At 39.8% G+C, this 20,210-nt stretch overlaps 1 protein-coding gene across 25 annotated transcripts in view; it reads right to left on the bottom strand.

The window, feature by feature from the left end:
- The window catches only part of EPB41 (erythrocyte membrane protein band 4.1), a 227,269-nt gene that overhangs the window by 72,891 nt on the left and 134,168 nt on the right, over positions 1 to 20,210 (bottom strand). For 13 of the 25 annotated variants that reach the window (XM_042440148.1, XM_042440169.1, XM_042440168.1 and 10 more), the window contains 5 exons: positions 18,559 to 18,646; positions 11,778 to 11,930; positions 6,719 to 6,816; positions 5,419 to 5,591; positions 3,238 to 3,354 (listed from right to left, as the gene is read on the bottom strand). In XM_042440148.1, coding sequence (XP_042296082.1) covers positions 3,238 to 3,354; positions 5,419 to 5,591; positions 6,719 to 6,816; positions 11,778 to 11,930; positions 18,559 to 18,646 — 629 coding nt within the window. The remainder of the gene's footprint in view (positions 1 to 3,237; positions 3,355 to 5,418; positions 5,592 to 6,718; positions 6,817 to 11,777; positions 11,931 to 18,558; positions 18,647 to 20,210) is intronic. The other 12 variants (XM_042440156.1, XM_042440164.1, XM_042440157.1 and 9 more) reach the window with 1 other exon arrangement.

Here is a 20,210-nt window from a genome sequence, read left to right as displayed (position 1 = left end):
TAAGAAACTATGTAACAAGTTGAGAAAAAGTCTTCAGCTTTGTATGCTTCCTGCTTGATATTGGCTCTCTACTCTTTTCTATGAGTTGAGAGTTACGCTTAAAATACGGAAAAGAAATGGGAACTAAATGTTCCAAACATGTCTCTGCCAACTTTTGCACAAGCTATTTGCGTAATGAGTTGGAAGAAATAGGGTTCTGCATACAGAAGAGGAATTTATAGTACCTCTTATATGCAAAAGAAGACAAAATGAAGCAGAATTAGCTATTGTAGCAGGGAATGTTAAACTACACTGAAATGAGAAACTATCCCACTTGGATCTGGCTTTTTTTCTAATGGTTCCAATACAGTGGTGCCTCGGGTTACGAAATTAATTCGTAACGCGGCCGCTTTCGTAGCCCGAAAAGCCTTCGTAAGCCGAATTGCCATAGGCGCTAATGGGGAAAAGCCGCGATTCCGTGCGAAAAAGCCGAAAAAAGCACCAAAAGTTTTTTCGTAACCCGAAAAAACATTCGTAACCCGAAACAATAATTCCCTATGGGATTTTTTCGTATCCCGAAAATTTCGTAACCTGGGTATTTCGTATCCCGAGGTACCACTGTATCTGTGATTCTTGAACAGGAACTTTAAACACTTCCAAGTTCAGCTCCACATCAACTACTATTTGTTTTTCTTTTTTTATTAAATATTTTTATTATTATTAACATGTATCACATATAAAACGTTACAAACAAACAAACAATTAAACAAACAATAGTATTGGTTTATATACCAAACCACAAAAAACAACTACGGAAATCTGAAACAATATACTTAATTCTATTATAAATTGACTTCCACAAAGTAAATGCATTCTTTACATTACTAGCCTTGTCATATCTCCTGAGTTTACATCTGCCAATAAAGGTTTTTCAATCCTCAACAGAAATGCCTAATTTAAGGGTTGTTATATGTCACAATGATAAATCCTTTCCCTTGTATCTTTTTAGACATTCCCATTCCCTCTCTGCCTTTTCTTTATCCAAATCTTTTATCGATGTCGTCAGTATGTCCATTTCCATTGCTTCCTCTAATCTACTCATCCACTCTTCTTCCGTTGGAGTTTTTTTCTGCTTCCAATAACTATCATAAACAATTCAGGCTATTGTAACCATATATAATACGTCTATAGTTTTTTTCTGTTTCTTTTTCTAACAAACCTGTCATATTTAATAAAAACAATAAAGGACTAAATGGTAGTGTTATTCCTAACATCTTTCATATCAGAGTGTGTATTTTTCCCCAATATTTTCCCGCCTCTGGACACTTCCACCAAAGGTGGAAAAAAGTTCCTCTTTGCTTGCAACATTTCCAACAATTGCTGCTTCCATTCTTATACATTTTGCTTAACTTACCTGGAGATATGTACCAATGATACATCATTTTGACAAAGTGTGAAAGAGTTAGTATCACGCCAGGATTTTTCCCATAGGTCTATTTCTATCGTATCTCTGTGTCCTGTGCCCATTTTATCATGCAATGCTTCACACTTTCACGTTCCAAATCCCTTTGCTTCAGTTATTTATAGTATTTTGAGATATGTCCCCTTTTATCATCAAAAATTATAATATCATTTTTCTTGTCTGCAAAATCATACTCTTTTTATCAATTCTATATCTTACAAAAATCTGTCTATACAAAAACCAATTCTTACTGATCTCATTTTCTAATTCATTGCTAGATTTCAATATTAAAGAGTTTTTATCTAATGTTAACAGATCTCTATATGTTAACCAACTGTGACCATCCATTTTTGTTCTTTTATATAAGGCTTCCTGAATAGAAAGCCATAATGGTATTTGTCTGTAAAATTGTTTTTTAACTTTAACTCATACTCTAAACAATGAATTTCTTACAAAGTGATGGCAAAAATCTATATTAACCTTATGCTTTTCATTTTTGTACAGTACTTTCTATTTCCAACAATTTATCATTTCTTAATAAGATACATTCTTCAATCCACTGTAAATATGCCGTGTAATAGTACAATTTCAAATTAGGTAAACCACAACCCGCCTTTTCTCTTCTCTTCTGTTAACAATTTCCAACCAATCCTTGCCTTTTTGCCTTGTCTATAAGATGGTTATATTATGTTTATCTGCGTCAAGAGCAAAGTATTTTATAGGTGTTACACAAATATGAAATGTGAGTGACTACACTGTTCTAATCACAAGGACACAGCTGAGGTGAATGTACTATTTCTTAAATTCTTTTGAAGTTAGATACTTGCAAAAATTCTGCCACCTAAACACTGAAATAGTACAGAAGGCATGCTCTTGTATGTAGAGGCATACTGTACAAGCTTTTCCTGATCCGTTTGTTTGGCTTTATGGTATAGAAAATTATTCCATCATGCTCCAATACCAATACCAGAATTACAAGAAACTCATACAGAAAAAAGCACATCAAGATCAACCGACTTCACTTGTAAAAACAAAAAACAAACAAACAAAACAAACAAATTAAAAACCCTAAAAATAATCTCTTTATTCCAATAAACAAAATGTTCAGACTAGACCCTGTTGGTAAGAATATTAGTAAAATAAAAGGTGACTTCAAAGAAGCAAAACTGAGAACAGTTCAAGATCAATTACAAGAAACAGACTGAAATAGCATAATAAGTACATTTGAAAATGTGTGTTAGAAGAGATTTTATGTACCACTTCTCCCCCCCGCCAAAAAAAGACAGAATATAGCAAAATTATACTTTTAAAGACATGTTTAAACTGTAATAAGTACCATGAACCATAAAGCTTAAGCAAAACTGAACAAAGCAAGAAAATCCTATAATCAAGGAAAAGTTTGAATATAATTTTAAGATTGCAAACATATTTTCTGGGATAGGTGCAAAAGGGGACAAAGCTCCATTTAGAAATCTTGTTTCCATTTTGAAATCTGGTAGCACATGATCAGATAGTTCTACTTCAGTCACCTGACAATTAATCCAATTAATGAAAATCATTTCCCCAACTCAGTGATGACCCTGAGGATGTAAGTACATAAGCAGCCAAACGAAGAGAAATTTCTGTTTTTTCCCCTTATATGGAGGAAAAGACACATGCCAGAACATGAGAAACATTTCAGAATCAGAAATTGTGCCTCATTTTATGAAAGGCTGAATGATTTCATGAAAGGATAGAAAACTCACTCCAGATTAAGAAGAAGCGACAGAGAAAATGAGAGCTACCCACAGCGATACCTGGCTTCTCCTGAAATTGTTCCACTGGTTCTGATTCCGGAACCCCAACCAACACCACATGCTCCTGCTTCTCCTCCTCTACGAGTTTGAACTCAATTTTTTGAGAGCCACGTTTAGCTGAAGAAATTGTGCACAAGTTACAGAATATCCAGAACACAATATGTAATGTTGCAGATTTCAGTTGGAGATAAAAGTAATGTTTACTATTTTTCTTGGTTGATTTTTCAGTTTGATTTTCAGTTTGAAAGCCTTTACAATTCTACTTCACCAAGTGCACAACTGATGCACTAGATCAGATAGTATTAAGTCTTTCAGGATAATTTAGGCGTTCTTTTATGAACATTTCTGAACTCTAGAGTATCCCATCAGCATGGGAACTATTAGAAAGTTACAATTCCCACTGTTATCTCAAAAGACAAGAAACCCTTGGTCATACTGGGGCAGCAATACAGGAGGGGAGGGAAATTGAGGCAGCAATAAAAAATTTACAGGGCAGAATGAGGTATGGCGATAGCAGCATAACATCCTTTCATGGAAGGAAGAGAGAGATCTGATTATTACTATCTCATCTTCCAGTCACTCTGTCACCCGTGGGAACTTGGAGCATGAGCCAGGCTAGCAATAAAACTTCACCTTGCTCTTAAGTAATACCAGGCCAGTTAAAAATAAATCACATATAATCTATCATCTTCTCAAGGATGAGGAGGCTGACCTAGCATGATTTACAGAAACTTGGCTGAAGGATGATAGGAACCTGTCGTGGGCTCAGGGTCTCCCCGCTGGGTACTGTTAGCAGCAGGTGAGGGTAAGTGGGCAGGGGTGGAGTAGCTCTGGCCTATAAAGATTATCTCAGTCTGAACAGATTACCTATTTGGGAGCTGAGTGTGAGTTTGAAGACCAGATAGACTGTGGATTCTGTTAGTGTACCATCCACCTCACTGCCTGGCTGAGCTCATGGACCTGGTTTTGGAGTTGTCCAGACTTCTGATCTTGAGCAATTTCAACTTCCTGTTTGAGATCAGTCTCTCAGGTGCAGCTCATGGCATCTGTGCCAAATATGGGCCTATCTCAATTCCTTTCAGAGACCTTACATGCAGTAGGATACACTCTTGATGATCTTTTCAGCTTGGGATATAGGGGTGGAGATGATTAATACCTCTGAGTTGTCATGAACAGATCATTTAATGGTCAGAGTTAGCATCACAGCTACTATCAGTCCCTGCAGAAGTGGTGGATCTATTAAGATGGTCCACTCTTGAAGGCTAATGGATCCAACTACCTTTGTCTTAAATTAAGGAATGTCAATTAATTCAAAATATATCAACCAGACAGATGGCTGTACATCTAGGAGCGAGCATATTACACCAATATTAAAATCACTCCACTGGCTGCCAGTTAGTTCCCAGACAAAGTACCAAGTGTTGGCCATTATTACCTTTAAAGCCCTACATGGTTTGAGTCCAGGTTACCCACGGGATCAATTCCTTCTGTATAATTCACCCCATACATTCAGGTCCTCTAGGTAACATTTACTTCAACTGGCCAGAACTAGACTGGCAATTGTCACCCAGAGGACATTTCCAACTAGCTGCCCCAAGGCAACCTGCTGGGAGAGGTTCGACAGCAAAATACGTCGCCTGAATTTGAAACAGTATTAAAGTCCTTAATATATAATGGTCATTTTAATCCTATGTTTATGTGTTTTAATTTATGTGTTTAATGGTTAGTTATATATTGTATTTTAATCAGTGTTGTACCTCATGCCTCAAACCATGAGAGAGGAGTGGGTAAGAAAATAAATGAATAAATAAAATATGAATCATACACTCTGGTTCGTCCTCATATCACCATTAGGTCTTTAGAAACTTGTTCTTCAAGTTACTCAGCAGTGCACAAAGGAATAGGATTGTAATGATTCCTATGCAGACAGAGTAAGATTAAGAATTTGGCCTAAATTTCTGGAGTCTCAGCATCTTTGTTTCTCTGTGTCACACACTATTCATGACTTTAAGAAACCAATTAATTTACTATGTTTAAAAAAAAACCAAAGTATAATTAGTAATGCATATCTTTAGAAGAAATATGAACATGTGCAAACTAAACTAAACTAAAACTCTGCGCTCTTAAGACTGATGCACAGATATTTATAACAGATATTTATAACAATGTTCAAATACTCACCACCGTCAAGGCTTCTAGAGGCCCTCTTACTTGCTGTCCGTTCAAACTGAGGTGCAGGTCTGTCAATCAGCGCACTGGCTTGTCTTGTCTGAGCTTGTGTCCGACCACTGTATCGGAACTTAGAGCCCAGCACGAGAAACCTGCTCTTAGGAATTGCTTCAGTGGATGTTAACCTAAAAGGCATGTGCATGTTTAAATTCATTTCATTCTTGACCAAATAATTGATAATGCTAAATCAGATAAGATCCAACATCATAGCATAATTATAGCTATCAATATGATTCTAAGATTCCAACACAAACCGGTAGTGATCGTATTGCTACTTAAAACATAAGGGTAATATGAATGGTGACTAGCATAACCCTGATAGCATTCTGAAATGCCACCCCTAATGTTTGAGTGAACAAAGTTCACTCAAACTGGAAAAAATAAATTGCAGCTAAGGACCATCTTATAGTGATAGATTCAACAAAAACTAAAGTAGGAGTGACAAGGTGCTTGCAGATGCAAGTAAGTGATTAGTCATGTCTACTTCACCTTTGTCTAAAGCAAAAGTTATTCATCACAGAGGGCAATGGAAAAACCTTTGCAACGTAAGGATGTAAGAAGGCAGAAATAAGTGCCAGTTTGTTTCTGTTTACTAGACTTTTACACCATAGTAAAACTATTCTGTGCCTTCACATTGATGAATATCTTGAATTAATAATAATTCCAATTATTTCAATTCCACTCTTTGTGTAACACAGCAAAATGTGGAATATTTAAAGGGGGTTTAAGTAGGAGTGATAAGGTGCTTGCAGATCATATTACTCTTATGTTTTTCATCTGCAAGCACCTGGTCATTCACACAAATACATCCATAAGACTCGGTATCTATATGTCCTCCAGTATACTGGACCAGAACATGCGTATTTTTAATTGTATTCTTTTTATTTTATTATGGGAAGTACTGCAACCACAAGGTTCTGAGTTTGATCACAGGCAGGGCTCCAGGGCCCACTCAACCTTCCATCCTTTCGTAGCTCGGTAAAATGAGTACCCAGCTTGTTGGGAGCAATTGGCTTCCTCATTGTAAACTGCTTAGGGAGTGCTAGTTCACTGATAAGCAGCATAGAAATGTACTTACTACTGCTATTGTTATTAATCTGAGAAAGGTGGATGTAAGCCAAAGAAACAAAGAAGCAAATGAAAGCAGTTCTTCTCTATTCTGATGTTTGCTAACTGGAATAAAAGCTTGTTATATCTCAAACACACAGAAACATCATTTGTAAGTTAGCTTTGCAGCTAGAAATATACATACCTGAAAAATGTATGATGCTCAACACAGACCTTCCACAGTTTTTTAGCTGCCCGATAACTAGGAAGTTTGAATCCAATTGTACTTTCATATTGTTCATGCTAAAGGGAATAATAACATAGATTGTGTCTAAAGCATTAGCACAAAACATGTACACTGAGTAAGATTACTCATTGACTGATTCAGATAATACTTAAATATGCTAAACTCCAGAAAGAAAACATTTTACAAGACAGTGCACCATGCTTAATTCTTAGCAATCAGTAAGTCTAACAGCCTTACAGAATTCTGTACTATGACTGAGATGGAACTACTCCCATTTGACACTGTCAAAAGTATTACTCTCTAGATCACTTTATTTTCAAAAAATAAAAAGTACCAAAAAATCTGAAACATTCTAAATTTCTGAGGCACTGACATTCAAATTCAGGTTTCATCAAAACTGATAGTAGTGAGAAATCCCTTAACGTGCTTAATTGCCTAAAGTTCCATCTCTAAATTGTATCACTATCCACCGTTTATTGTCTTTAGGGGTTAAATACCATATATACTAGTTTACAAGTCAACCTGCGTATAAATTGAGGTCAACTCGAGGTGCTCCTGGTCAGTCAGAAGGCAGATCCGGGAATAGGGACTATGTCTGTGCTGGATGGGGTTACATTCCCCCTGAAATCTCAGACTCACAGCTTGGTTATGCTCCTGGACTCTATTCTGAGCCTGAATGCCCAGGTTCAGCAGTAGCCAGGAGTGCATTCACACAGTTGAAACTAGTGCACCAGTTGTGTCCGTTTCTTGAGATGTCAGTTCTTGTTACAGTGACACCTGGCTTAATTATATCATATTTGGACTACTGTAATGCCCTCTATGTGGAGCTGCTTTTGGAAACTGTTTGGAAACTTCAGTGGGTGCAAAACACCACAGCTAGAATGCTGACCAGGGCCAGTTACCGGGAGCATATAACTCCTTTGTTGAAACAGTTGCGCTGGTTACAGATTCATTTCTGGGCACAATTCAAAGTGCTGGTCATGACCTATAAAGCTCTATATTGCTTAGGTCTAAACCTGTTCACCTAAGCAATATAGAGCTTTATAGGTCAACAAGGTTATCTTGGATCAACTTCAGTCTATGAGTACTGATGACGTAGACAAGCTGCTTGGTAAGGTAAAAAAGACCACTTGCCCTCTCGATCCCTGTCCATCTTGGCTGGGAGGTGAGGCAACCTTGAAGCTGCTACAATCTATAATCAATGCCTCCCTCAGGGAAGGTTGTTTTCCATCAAGTCTGAAATTAGCAGTGGTGAAACCCATTCTAAAGAAACCTTCCCTTGATCCCTTGTATAAAAACAATTATCGGCCAGTTTCTCTTCTTCCCTTTTTGGGTAAGGTGATCGAGAGGGCGGCTACAAACCAGCTCCAAGCAGTCTTGGATGACACCAATTATCTCGATCCATTTCAAACTGGCTTCAGGTCGGGATACGGAGTGGAGACTGCCCTGGTCACCTTGGTTGATGATCTCCGTCTGTGCATTGACAGGGGAAGTGTGGCCCTGTTGGTGCTCTTGGACATCTCAGCGGCCTTCGATACCATAGACCATGGTATCCTTCTGGAATGCCTGAGTTGGGAATCCCTGGCTCTGCTTTACAGTGGCTATTTTCCTACCTCTCGGGCAGATTCCAGATGGTGATGCTGAGGGACAGCTGCTCCTCCATGAGAGAACTGACATCTGGTGTCCTTCAGGGCGCCATTCTGTCCCCCATGCTGTTTAACATTTACATGAAGCCGCTGGGTGAGGTCATCTGGAGACATGGGGCGGGGTGTTATCAGTACGCTGATGACACCCAAATTTATTTCTTTATGTCTCGGGCTGTTTCAGTGACCAAGGAGGGCATCTCCCCCCTGAATGACTGCCTGAAGTCGGTAATGGATTGGATGAGGGAAAATAGACTTAAGCTGAATCCAAATAAAACGGAGGTACTTGTGATGGGTAACCCCAATCCGGGTATGGAGATAAGTTCGCCAGTTCTAGATGGGGTTACACTTCCCCTGAAAGACTGCATCCGCAGCTTGGAGGGTCCTCCTGGATTCGTTGCTTCAACTGTCTTCTCAGATTGATGCGACAGCCAGGAGTGCCTGTTATCAGATTCAGCTGATACGCCAGTTGTGCCCCTACCTGGAGCAGCGGGACCTAGAAATGGTGGTACATGCTCTAGTAACCTCTTGCCTTGATTTCTGCAATGCGCTCTACATGGGGCAACCTTTGTGCCACGTCCAGAAGCTCCAGTTGATACAAAACATGGCAGCCAAACTGGTTGCCGGAAAATCCAAGTTCGATCATATTACACCTATTTTAAAATCACTACACTGGCTGCCTATTAGCTTCCGGGCACAGTACAAGGTGTTGGTTATCACCTATAAATCCCTACATGTCCTGGGTCCAGTCTACTTGAAGGAACGCCTCCTTCCACACAATCCTTCCCGTACACTCCGATCCTCCGGGAAAAACCTCTTACAATCCAGACTGGTGGTGACCTCCCAGAGGTCCTTCTCTGTCACCACTCCAAAAATTTGGAATGACCTGCCGGAAGAGATTCGCCAATTATCCTCACTCAAGGCTTTTAAAAAGGCGACAAAAACCTTTCTCTTCCGGCAGGCCTTCCCCGATTGATAATGTCCAGAACCAATTAAATCCCCCTCCTTTTATTATTTTTCTTATTTCTGGTTTGTTTATTAATTTTGTTATATTGTTATGTATTTTTAACCATGTTTTATTGTTTAATTAGGGAGGGAGGGTTGGGCTGGGATCTTGTGGGGCTTGTTGTTTTTATTGTTGTATATTATATAAACTCTGCTGTTACCCGCCTCGATCCTCAAAATGGAAGAGGCGGATATAAATAAATAAATAAATAAATAAATAAATATTAAGATCTTAGGAGGTTTTCTCTTGGTCCTACCAAGATCACAGGCTCGCTTGGTAGGGACAGAGAGCCTTCTTGGTGGTTGCTCCCACCATTGGGATGCCCTTTCATGGGAAGCTAGACTGGCCCTCTCCCTGCTTGCTTTTTGTCAGAAAGCAAAGACATTTTTATATAAGCAGGTAGTTGATATATAATTCATATCGGTGCTTTTTATGGAGCTGGCGGGCTTTAGTTATTGTTTTGAATCTTACTGAGATTTTTAAAAATGTTTTTAACTGTTAGCCGCCTTGTGTCCCTCCTGGGAGAAAGAGGACATAAAAATAAATAAATAAAACCCCATCCTAATGGGGACATCCTTGACCTGCACAATGACTATTGTTAAAACTGTACTTGCCACCTCATCTCCCTACCAACAATGTTTTGAATTAGAATTGACATTTTGCATACAAAAATGACTTATTTTCGGTCCTTAGTTGTTTTTTATGGGTTTTTCGAGCCATGTGGCCGTGTTCTGAAAGAATTTATTCCTGATGTTTCGCCTGCAACTGTGGCTGGCATCTTCAGAGGATGGTAGCGTGGAAGTGTTTGGAGTATATATACATGTGGGATCCTTGTTTGGAAGAGTTGCTTTTTACAAGCTAATGGTGGAGTCAGTTTGTGTGTTGTATTGTGTTGAATGGCACAGCCTGAAGGTGTTTTGTGTGGAAAATATGCCAGGGGGGATTTGTGTCTATTTAATTGGTAATCCATTGTCTGTGGGGAGACCCCTTGAGCCTAGGTGGTGTTCATTTGCTTGAGTCTTGATTTTTGAGTTTTTCAGGACTGGTAAACAAACCTTGTTTACTTTCAGTGTTTCTTCTTTTCAGTTGACGTTGTCCAGATGATTGTGGATTTCAATGGCCTCTCTGTGCATTCTGACTAGTAGCTGTTGGCATGGTCCAGAATTTCAGTGTTTTCTGTGCCCTAGTAGGCTTATAATGTATTTCTGCAACTGCTGTTTTTCTGGTTGCTCCAGTCTGTAGTGTCTCTCATGTTCCTTGATTCATGTTTGGATGCTGCTTTTGGTGGTCTCGATGTAGACTTGTCCACAGCTCCATGACATGTGGTAAACCCCTGCGGCATACAGCCGTGGACAAATCTACCACAACCTTCTTCAGGCATGTTGGGACCATATCTTGTTGCTGAGGAGGGTAAGGGAAGTGATTAATGTCTTCCCTTATCCACTCAGCAAGTCCTCCTCTGGCCTGTTTAATCAGCTAGGAAGGACAAGAGTATAGTACACATGTGGCAACTCTCACCTCTCCAACTTGTACATGTGAAAAGGGTCTTAGTAAAGGATAAACTAAACATAAGTCAACAATGTGATGCAGCAACAACACAAGCCAGTGTAATTCTGGGCTGCAATAACAAGATTACAATGTCCTGATTGTAGGGTTGCCATAATTGTCCACTACTAATACTTCCCTCAAGGGAAGTATTAGTGCCATTCTATTCTGCTTTGGTCAGACCTTCCCTGAAATACTGTGTCAAGTTCTGAGCATCACCATTCAGGAAGGATATTGAGAAGCTGGAGAGGATACCAACCAAAGTTGGAAAAGGTCTGGAAACCTTGCCCTATGAGGTCAAGAAGAGAAGGTCAAGGGATGTCATATTTAGGATGGAGCAAGCTTCCCCCCCCCCCCCCCCGCTGCTCCAGAATCTAGAAGCAAGAGATTCAAATTACAAGAAAAGAGATTCCATCTAAACATTAGGAAGAAATTCTTAACTGTAAGGAACAAACTATCTTGTTGTGGAGAACTGTCCTTTGGAGATTTTAAAACAAGATAGGATGACCATTTTTCAGAAGTGCTTTAATTGTACATTCCAGCATAACAGGGGGTTTGACTAGATGCCACTAGGCTACCCTTCCAACGCTATATTTCTATGCTCAAAAATAGACTGGTCTAAAGATAGTTTAGGAACCATTGTATTATAGGAATCAAGTCAGCAACCTACCTAGACACATACATGATAGTAAACATACCTTGTTCATTGTCCAAATGGCACTTTGTTTGTGGAACAAGTAAATTCAGCCTACCAATACTTTTGTGAGACAGAAGGTAGATACAGAAAACTGAGATGAAAATACTATAGGACTTCACAGTTTACCTCACCAGGCCGGATCTTGATAAAAAAGCTGCTGCGCTTGTAAGAAATCTTCAACACTTTGGGCCAAGGGAAACGGTTGATTCTTAATTTATCTTTATAGACAAGAAGGCCACTGGAACAGACTCCCAAAGTTATATCCACACCTTCCAGGTCCTATAAAAGATAAAAGATAAAATTCATTCAGGTGCTTATACTGCAGAACCTTTTTCAGCACAACCCTCCCCACCCACACTTGCCTTCTATTGAGCCTTTTAAGAACAATTAGATGGATATGGTGTTAACACAGTTTTACTTATTGCCTGATTCAGAATGATCAGCTGAACTCTAGGAGGTAAATATTTTACAGGCATTTTACAAACAATATTCCTGCCCCTGACAATATGATCTGTTCTGATACCCGAGTACATAAATTTGCATTCAGGATGTAAATGGTATTAAACACAATCCAAGATAAAAAAATTACTTATTTTAGAAATACCTATTTACTTGACCTTGAAATATTAGGTTTGAAAATTAATTCAATAATGCTAATTGTTAGAAATTAGAAAATTAATCCAATAGTATGAACAGCAATCCCACAATGGCACTACCTTTTCAAGGTAGTGGGACTATGTACAGCTATGATGCAGCTGACAGTAGCAATGCTGCTGGTAGGGTCTCTCCCATGGCTGACAGGCTTTCCCTAAGGAGCCAGACTAAATGAGCCAAAGAGCTAGTAGTAGTCAGGGTGACACTTGCAGAGGATTTCTCAGAGACAACAGTGACAACATAACTAACAATTGTTAGTATAGCAGGCCCTCCACATTCACTGGGGTTAGGGGCACAGGACCCCTGTGAAAGTGAAAAAAATGAAACAAAACAAAACAAAACAAAACCCACCACTAATAATAATAATACTAAGTTTTATTTATATTTTTCCCGACTCTCCCGACGGATCGAGGCGGAATTACAGTCAATGTCTAATTCAATGGAACATAGCAATTCTAATTACAGTCATTTAAAATCAGCTTATAAAAAACAAAGTATTATCTAAAAACATACAGTATACAAATCACAGTTAACATCCTGAGGTAGATTTCTATTTGAGAGTGGTTTCCTTTATAGAGAGTCAGGGGGGTATGCTTGTTGGAAGAGGTGAGTTTTTAATGCCTTCTTAAAGGTGTCCAAAGTAGGAATGAGTCGAATCTCTTCTGGGATATTATTCCAATGCATAGGGACCATGGTCGTGAATGCTCTTTCATAGAATCATAGAATAGTTGTTAATCTCACTTTGGGATGTTCAAGTAGGAGCTTTCCAGTTGTTTTGAGAGTGCGGGGTGGATTGTGTAGGGGTTCCCTCAAGTAACTCGGACCCAAGCCATGTAGGGCTTTAAAGGTGATAACCAACACTTTGTATTGGGCTCGGAAACTAATTGGCAGCCAGTGTAGATATTTTAATACCGGTGTTATGTGGTCTGACCTTAAGGTTCCAGTGACCAGTCTGGCTGCAGCATTTTGGACTAGCTGAAGCTTCTGAACTTGGTACAAAGGTAGCCCCAGGTAGAGTGCACTGCAGAAATCTAGATGAGAGGTTACCAGTGCGTGTACTACAGTTTCAAGATCCTTTCGGTCCAGGCAGAGACGCAGTTGGCATATCAGCCGAAGCTGGTACCAAACACTCCTGGCCATCGCATCCACTTGAGATGATAATTGTAGAGATGAATCCAGGAGTACTCCCAAGCTGTGAACTTTGTCCTTTAGGGGGAGTGTGACCCCATCCAGGACTGGGTGACAATTATCTCTGCCTGGACTTGGGGTACCTATTATGAGTACCTCTGTTTTCTCCAGATTCAACCTGAGTTTGTTTTCCCTCATCCAGCCCATTACTGATCCCAGGCAGGCATTCAGAGGAGAGATGCCTTCCTTAGTCACTCTCTCAGTCGGAGACACGGAGAGATAGATCTGGGTGTCATCAGCATACTGATAACACCGTGCTCCATGTTTCCGGATGATCTGTCCCAGCGGCTTCATGTAAATGTTAAATAGCATGGGGGACAGAATGGCACTCTGAGGGATGCCAGATGTCAGCTCTCTTTTACGAGAGGAGCTGTTCCCCAGCCTCACCATCTGGAGCCTTCCCAAGAGGTAGGATCGGAGCCACTGAAGCGCAATGCCCCCAATACCCAGCTCTCTCAGGCGCTCCAGAAGGATACCATGATTGATGGTTTCGAAGGCCGCTGAGATGTCTAAGAGCACCAGCAGGGTCACACTTCCCCTATCGATGCCCAGACAAAGATCATCGACTAAGGCGACCATAGCAGTCTCAACTCCATATCTCGCTCTGAAGTCACTACCTTTTTTTACCTGAGAGATGACCTCTCTAGGAATCTCTAGGTCTCCCAGCACAACTCTATGGTCAACATCTGCCAAAAGTTGACCACAGAATCATGCTGGAGGACCTACAAATGCCTAGAGAAATGATTGCTCTAGTAATCTCTAAATCCTCCAGTGCAACTTCTTTGGAGGACCTAGGAATTCCTAGAGATAACATATTAATCGAAATCTGAGTTCAAAGCAGACAGGACTGCAGGAATAACACCTTCAGGGTAAGAATTTCAACCCCACTGACCTCAAGGGTTTCTTCACCAGGGCCCTTAGTATGACACATAGGTTCCAAGACAGGAACCAATGAGCAGTACCAGAGAGAATCAAGGAAACTGCTGCAGAAAGCTCTGTACATGAAGGTGGGAAGTGAGAAGCTTGCCCCTTTTTCTTGCCAGACGAGACCCCAATGCTGACATGTACCTCTTGAGTAGATTGTTACTAACCTTTGTTCAACTCTGCCTATAAAAAGCCAGTATGCATCCCACTGATGCTGACTGAGGTCTTGCCCTCTTGTGGCATAAGGCCCACCATGTAGACTCATATATGTGTTTTGTAGAAAATACCCTAGCTGATAGGATGGTCTTCCTCATCATACCCTTTAGCCATTAACCTTTCTCCAGGCATATAACTTAAATCTGGATCAGGATATAACAGACCTCTTTGATGTACCAGGTCTGGCCAGTTTTGCAGAGTCCAGCCTTCCTGAATCTGCATCTTGACCATATCGAAAATCACAGCTGACATAGTCAACAAGGAGCTATCAGAATGACCTCTGCTCTCTCTATAGAAAGCAATAGCAAGTACATTTCTATACCGCTTATCAGTCTTCCATGGGTATCTGAAGAGCCATGTCCTTTGTCCACCTAATAGCTGCCCTAGTGAACAGAGAGCTTACTGCAAATCGGATTGCCAGAGCTGCCACCTCGTGTGCTCTACATAACAAAGCCTCCATTTTTTTATCTGCTAAATTCCTGGGGGTGTCTGTCATCTCCATCCCTGAGGAAGAAACTTCTTGAAATCAGTCCAGCCACAGAGGCATCAATAAAAAGAAGCTTCAACCTCTCTATGGCCCACTGAGGAACCAAATACTGTACAGCCTTTTTGCAAAACTGGTGGCACCTTGCAATTCTTGTATACTCCCACTTAGCTTCCATAACATCCCATAAGAAATACAGCAAACTCATTCAACTCAAACAGATGCACAGATGTCTGCTCAGGGGAGTCATCCCACTCATCCTGAGATAACTTGCCCACTCCATTTCAGAAGATACTGAACCTATAGGGTGCACAGCAAGAGATAAATGTTTGCTCTTCCTTTTTGCTTGTGTGTAAGAGAGGTCAACTGGGAAGTGCCTACCTTGTGCTAACGCCCCACAGATCAGAGGAAAAGGTGAATTCAGAAGAATGTGACTGTCTTGGGTGCCTTAAGCATTAGAGGACACACGTTTCTCCGAGGCACCCATGTGCTATGTGCTCCTTTGAAATGGGATCCACATCTCTTTTCCTTCCATCTCCACTAACACATATAGCTCAATCACTCTTCAATCACAATGCATTCCCCATACCCCAGAAAGACTCCTTCTCTCCATAAAGGCCCCTGTGGGCAATCTGAAGTGGTCTTTGCTACTTTAGGTTCTTTAATCTTTTGCTAAGCATACAAATCTCTCTTCTTGTCACCACTCCCACCACCAGACTCATTTTCCCTCCCCTCCTCTCCTCTTTTTCTTTCCCAAACATAGCTGTTACTCTGCTCCATAAACCTAACTTTCTCAGACCCAGAAAGTCCTCTCTAACCCCCTCTATCCATTCTCTTCAAAGAACTCACACAGTCAATGGCAGTTATACAATCTTTTTATTATAAAAAAGGCAACCAGGATATTCTAGTGGCCTTAAAAATTTACAAAGCCAAATTAAGACCGCAATTACTTTACAGCATATTCACCTGGATTCCAGCCTTTAATAAGGAGACTGAATGTTTGCAGACACATTTTTTTAGGAGACTATTATCTGTACCACCTTGTGTACACCATTTGACTCTCTAGGCAGAACTGGGATTGAATGCTCTTGAACCTGAAGCCTAGTTCATGACCTATAAGTTTTGGTTTAAGATACATTTCAGACCTAATAGATCCAGTCTTTTATGGTTCATACTATCTGACGTTTATTATGCTAGTTGGGCTAAATTTTAAGAAAGTAAAATTATATCTGTAGGTTTAAATGTTGATTCTCTCCTTTTACTTACCGAAAAGGAGTGTCTTAAATCTATTAGGGTCTGCCTTGCAGACAGAGAACATCAATTGACATATCCAACTCCTCCCAGAGTATGTTCTCTAGCGATGCTCGGTATCCCCCCCCCCCTTTTGCAGGGTAGGATACCAGACTATTTTCAAACCCTTTCACTGCTGGCATCAAGGATGGCCTTTTTGTTTGCAAGACTGAATGTACACCCCTCAAATGTGACCGGGGCAGATATCTGCAGACCCCATTTTTGAATCATGCATGTCACTGTGATCAAGCTCAAGATGTTCTCCATCATACTGTATTACTTTGTACATTGTACCGTATATACTTGACTATAAGTCAAAAAACGTATGCCCCAAAATGAACTCCAAAATCATGGGTAGACTGGGGGTGAAAAGCAGAGAAAGAGAAAGATTTGTCCTCTATTTTTGCAAGCCCTGATCCTTGAGAGTCCTGGGAGTGAAAGGCAGAGAGACAGAAAGGTCTGTCCTCCTTTTTGCAAAGCTATGAGCCTTGGGAGTCCTGGGGGTGACAAGCAGAGAGACAGTGGGGTCTGTCCTCCTTTTTGCAAGCTATGAGCCTTGGAGATGCTTTTGGTAAGGGGAAGAGTGTTTGTATGAATGTGTGTGTGCCGAGGTTTGTTTCCCCTTTTCCATGCCGAGACTGATGCTTGGGAGAGGTCCAGAGAGGGAGATATAGGGAGGGAAGTGGTACTTTGTCCCCCCCCCCCTTTAGATCTTTTGTAACATCCTCCAGTGTTTGTCCCTGGACTTATCCAGGGGTCATATCAAAATTTGGATCCAAAAGTTGCCCTCAACTTATACATGAGGTCGACTTATACATGAGTATATACGGTATATAATTCCGAGGGGAAAATTGTTAAGAAGGTTATTTGAAATGAATATCTCTTTGAATGAGTTATCAGTGGAATACCTATTGGACGATCGGAACCCACATATAACCAGGTTAATGGCCAATTTTCTGGTGGAGGCAACAAGATTATGGTTTAAATTTTAATAACGATTCCGTAGTTTTATTGTAAATGCATGTTGTTTTTTCTATGCCTAATAAAGGTTGACTGACTGACTGAACTCCCACAGGTTATTGTGTCTGCCTAACAACAGAGCCATATAACACATTTCTTCCTGTTCTAATATTTCATCTGAGGCAAAAGGCCTTCCTGTTTTGCTGACTGTGAAAAGGGGCAAGCCCTTAACTCTAACAAATTCTAAAAATCTAGTTCACTAAAGCATTTTTTTAACTTCAGAATTAACTGCAAAATCTAAAAAGTTAAACAACTACTCACTCACAACATGATATGTAATATGGGCAGTGATACAGGGACTAGACCCTGCCACATCTACTCTGAGAGCAATATTATATGGGCCAATGACATCACCCACAACATCAGAAGTGCATTTACTTGCTTTTCCTCCAATATGATATATGCTATTCTATGTTAGCAATGCCCCCTCCCCCCAGTAAACTCTGCATCAGACAAACAAAACAGTCTCTGTGCAAAAAAATTAATAAACCAAATCTGACATTAGAAATGTTAATACTCAAAAACTAGCTGCAGAACATGTCAACCTTCCTAGACATACAGTAAGGGATTTACACATTGCAGTTCTTGATCAAAGAAATTATAAAGGAAGGCTAGAAAGAGAAAATGCTGAACTAAATTATATTCATAAATTCCAATTCGTTAGCAGACGTAAGAACAAAGATAATGGCTAATATAAGAGCCCTCAATACTGCACATATAACAAAAGGAATCTTCTCAGAGAGAGTTTTGAAATTGATGTTTGGTAAGCAGATTTATTACTTTCACACACTGACTAATCATGGTAAAGATCTCAAATACCTTGTATGATTTTTTCCAGCCCTTTGAAAATATACAGGAAGGAAAACAATTTGCATCTTTCTGGATTCTATTACATTTTTATCCCTTTTCCACAACTGTATAAATATGTTCTGGATGGCCATCTGTTGGGGATGCTTTGATTGAGAGTTCCTGCATGGCAGAATGGGGTTGGACTAGATGGCCCTTGCGGCCTCTTCCAACTCTATGATTCTATGATCTTACAATGTATATGGAAGAACTGGCAAATATGAAAACTATGGCCTTCAACAAAATGAAATTAATGAATATTGTATGATATGGGGGAAAATCTACCTTGGCTTGATGAAGATCAACTCCATACATAGACAGCTTTTTGGCATTCTCAAGAAATTCAAGATCAGCTTGAGCTGGAGTCATAGATCTATCAGATACAATGGAAAGGATACAGTTGGAAAACTATTTGCTTATTTTGCAATTTTTTTAAAAAATATTGTTTTCAGATACTTATCATACCCAGTGTTACAGTACTGTATGTACATTTCACAAAAGAACCATATAAATATATTCTGAAAAAGAGGATCCCAACAATTATCGTCCAGTTAGTCTGACATCAATACTAGGAAAGATTCTAGAGCAAATCATTAAACAGAGAGTCTGTGAACATCTAGAAAGCAATGCCATAATTACAAAAAGTCAACATGGGTTTCAGAGAAAGAAGTCATGCCAGACAAATCTAATCTCTTTTTTTGATAAAATTACCAGCTTGTTAGATGAAGGGAATGCTGTGGATATAGTATATCTTGATTTCAGTAAGGCCTTTGCCAAAGTTCCCCATGACATTCTTGCAAACAAACTAGCGAAATATGGGCTAGAGAAGATAACTGTTACGTAGATTTGTAATTGGTTGACCGGCCGAACCCAAAGGATGCTCAACAATGACTCTTTTTCATCCTGGAGAGAAGTGACCAGTGGGGTTGTTTTGTCCCAAGAGCAATACTACGGACTTTGGGTGTAGTAAGGCCTCTGGCTCTCGGGAACACAGCCAGAATTGCCGAAGGGATGGGGAAACTTTGGCAAGGCCTTACTGAAATCAAGATATACTATACCACCAGCATCCCTTCATCAACAAGCTGGTAATTTTATCAAAAAAAGAGATTAGATTTGTCTGGCATGACTTCTTTCTCTGAAACCCATGTTGACTTTTTGTAATTATGGCATTGCTTTCTAGATGTTCACAGACTCTCTGTTTAATGTTTGCTCTAGAATCTTTCCTAGTATTGATGTCAGACTAACTGGACGATAATTGTAGGGATCCTCTTTTCAGAATATATTTATATGGTTCTTTTGTGAAATGTACATCAGTACTGTAACATGGGTATGATAAGTATCTGAAAACATTTTTTTTAAAAAATTGCAAAATAAGAAATAGTTTTCCAACTGTATCCTTTCCATTGTATCTGATAGATCTATGACTCCAGCTCAAGCTGATCTTGAATTTCTTGAGAATGCCAAAAAGCTGTCTTGTATGGAGTTGATCTTCATCAAGCCAGGTAGATTTTCCCCCATATCATAAAATATTCATTAATTTCATTTTGTTGAAGGCCATGTTTCATATTTGCCAGTTCTTCCATATACATTGTAAGATCATAGAATCATAGAGTTGGAAGAGGCCGCAAGGGCCATCTAGTCAACCCCATTCTGCCATGCAGGAACTCTCAATCAAAGCATCCCAACAGATGGCCATCCAGAACATATTTATACAGTTGTGGAAAAGGGATAAAAATGTAATAGATCCAGAAAGATGCAAATTGTTTTCCTTCCTGTATATTTTCAAAGGGCTGGAAAAAATCATACAAGGTATTTGAGATCTTTACCATGATTAGTCAGTGTGTGAAAGTAATAAATCTGCTTACCAAACATCAATTTCAAAACTCTCTCTGAGAAGATTCCTTTCGTTATATGTGCAGTATTGAGGGCTCTTATAT

Source organism: Sceloporus undulatus, chromosome 9 (assembly GCF_019175285.1).
Source record: "Sceloporus undulatus isolate JIND9_A2432 ecotype Alabama chromosome 9, SceUnd_v1.1, whole genome shotgun sequence".
Lineage (NCBI taxonomy): Eukaryota > Metazoa > Chordata > Lepidosauria > Squamata > Phrynosomatidae > Sceloporus > Sceloporus undulatus.
The sequence above is the reverse complement of the archived record's forward strand: the minus strand, read 5'-3'. Positions and strand labels throughout refer to the sequence as shown.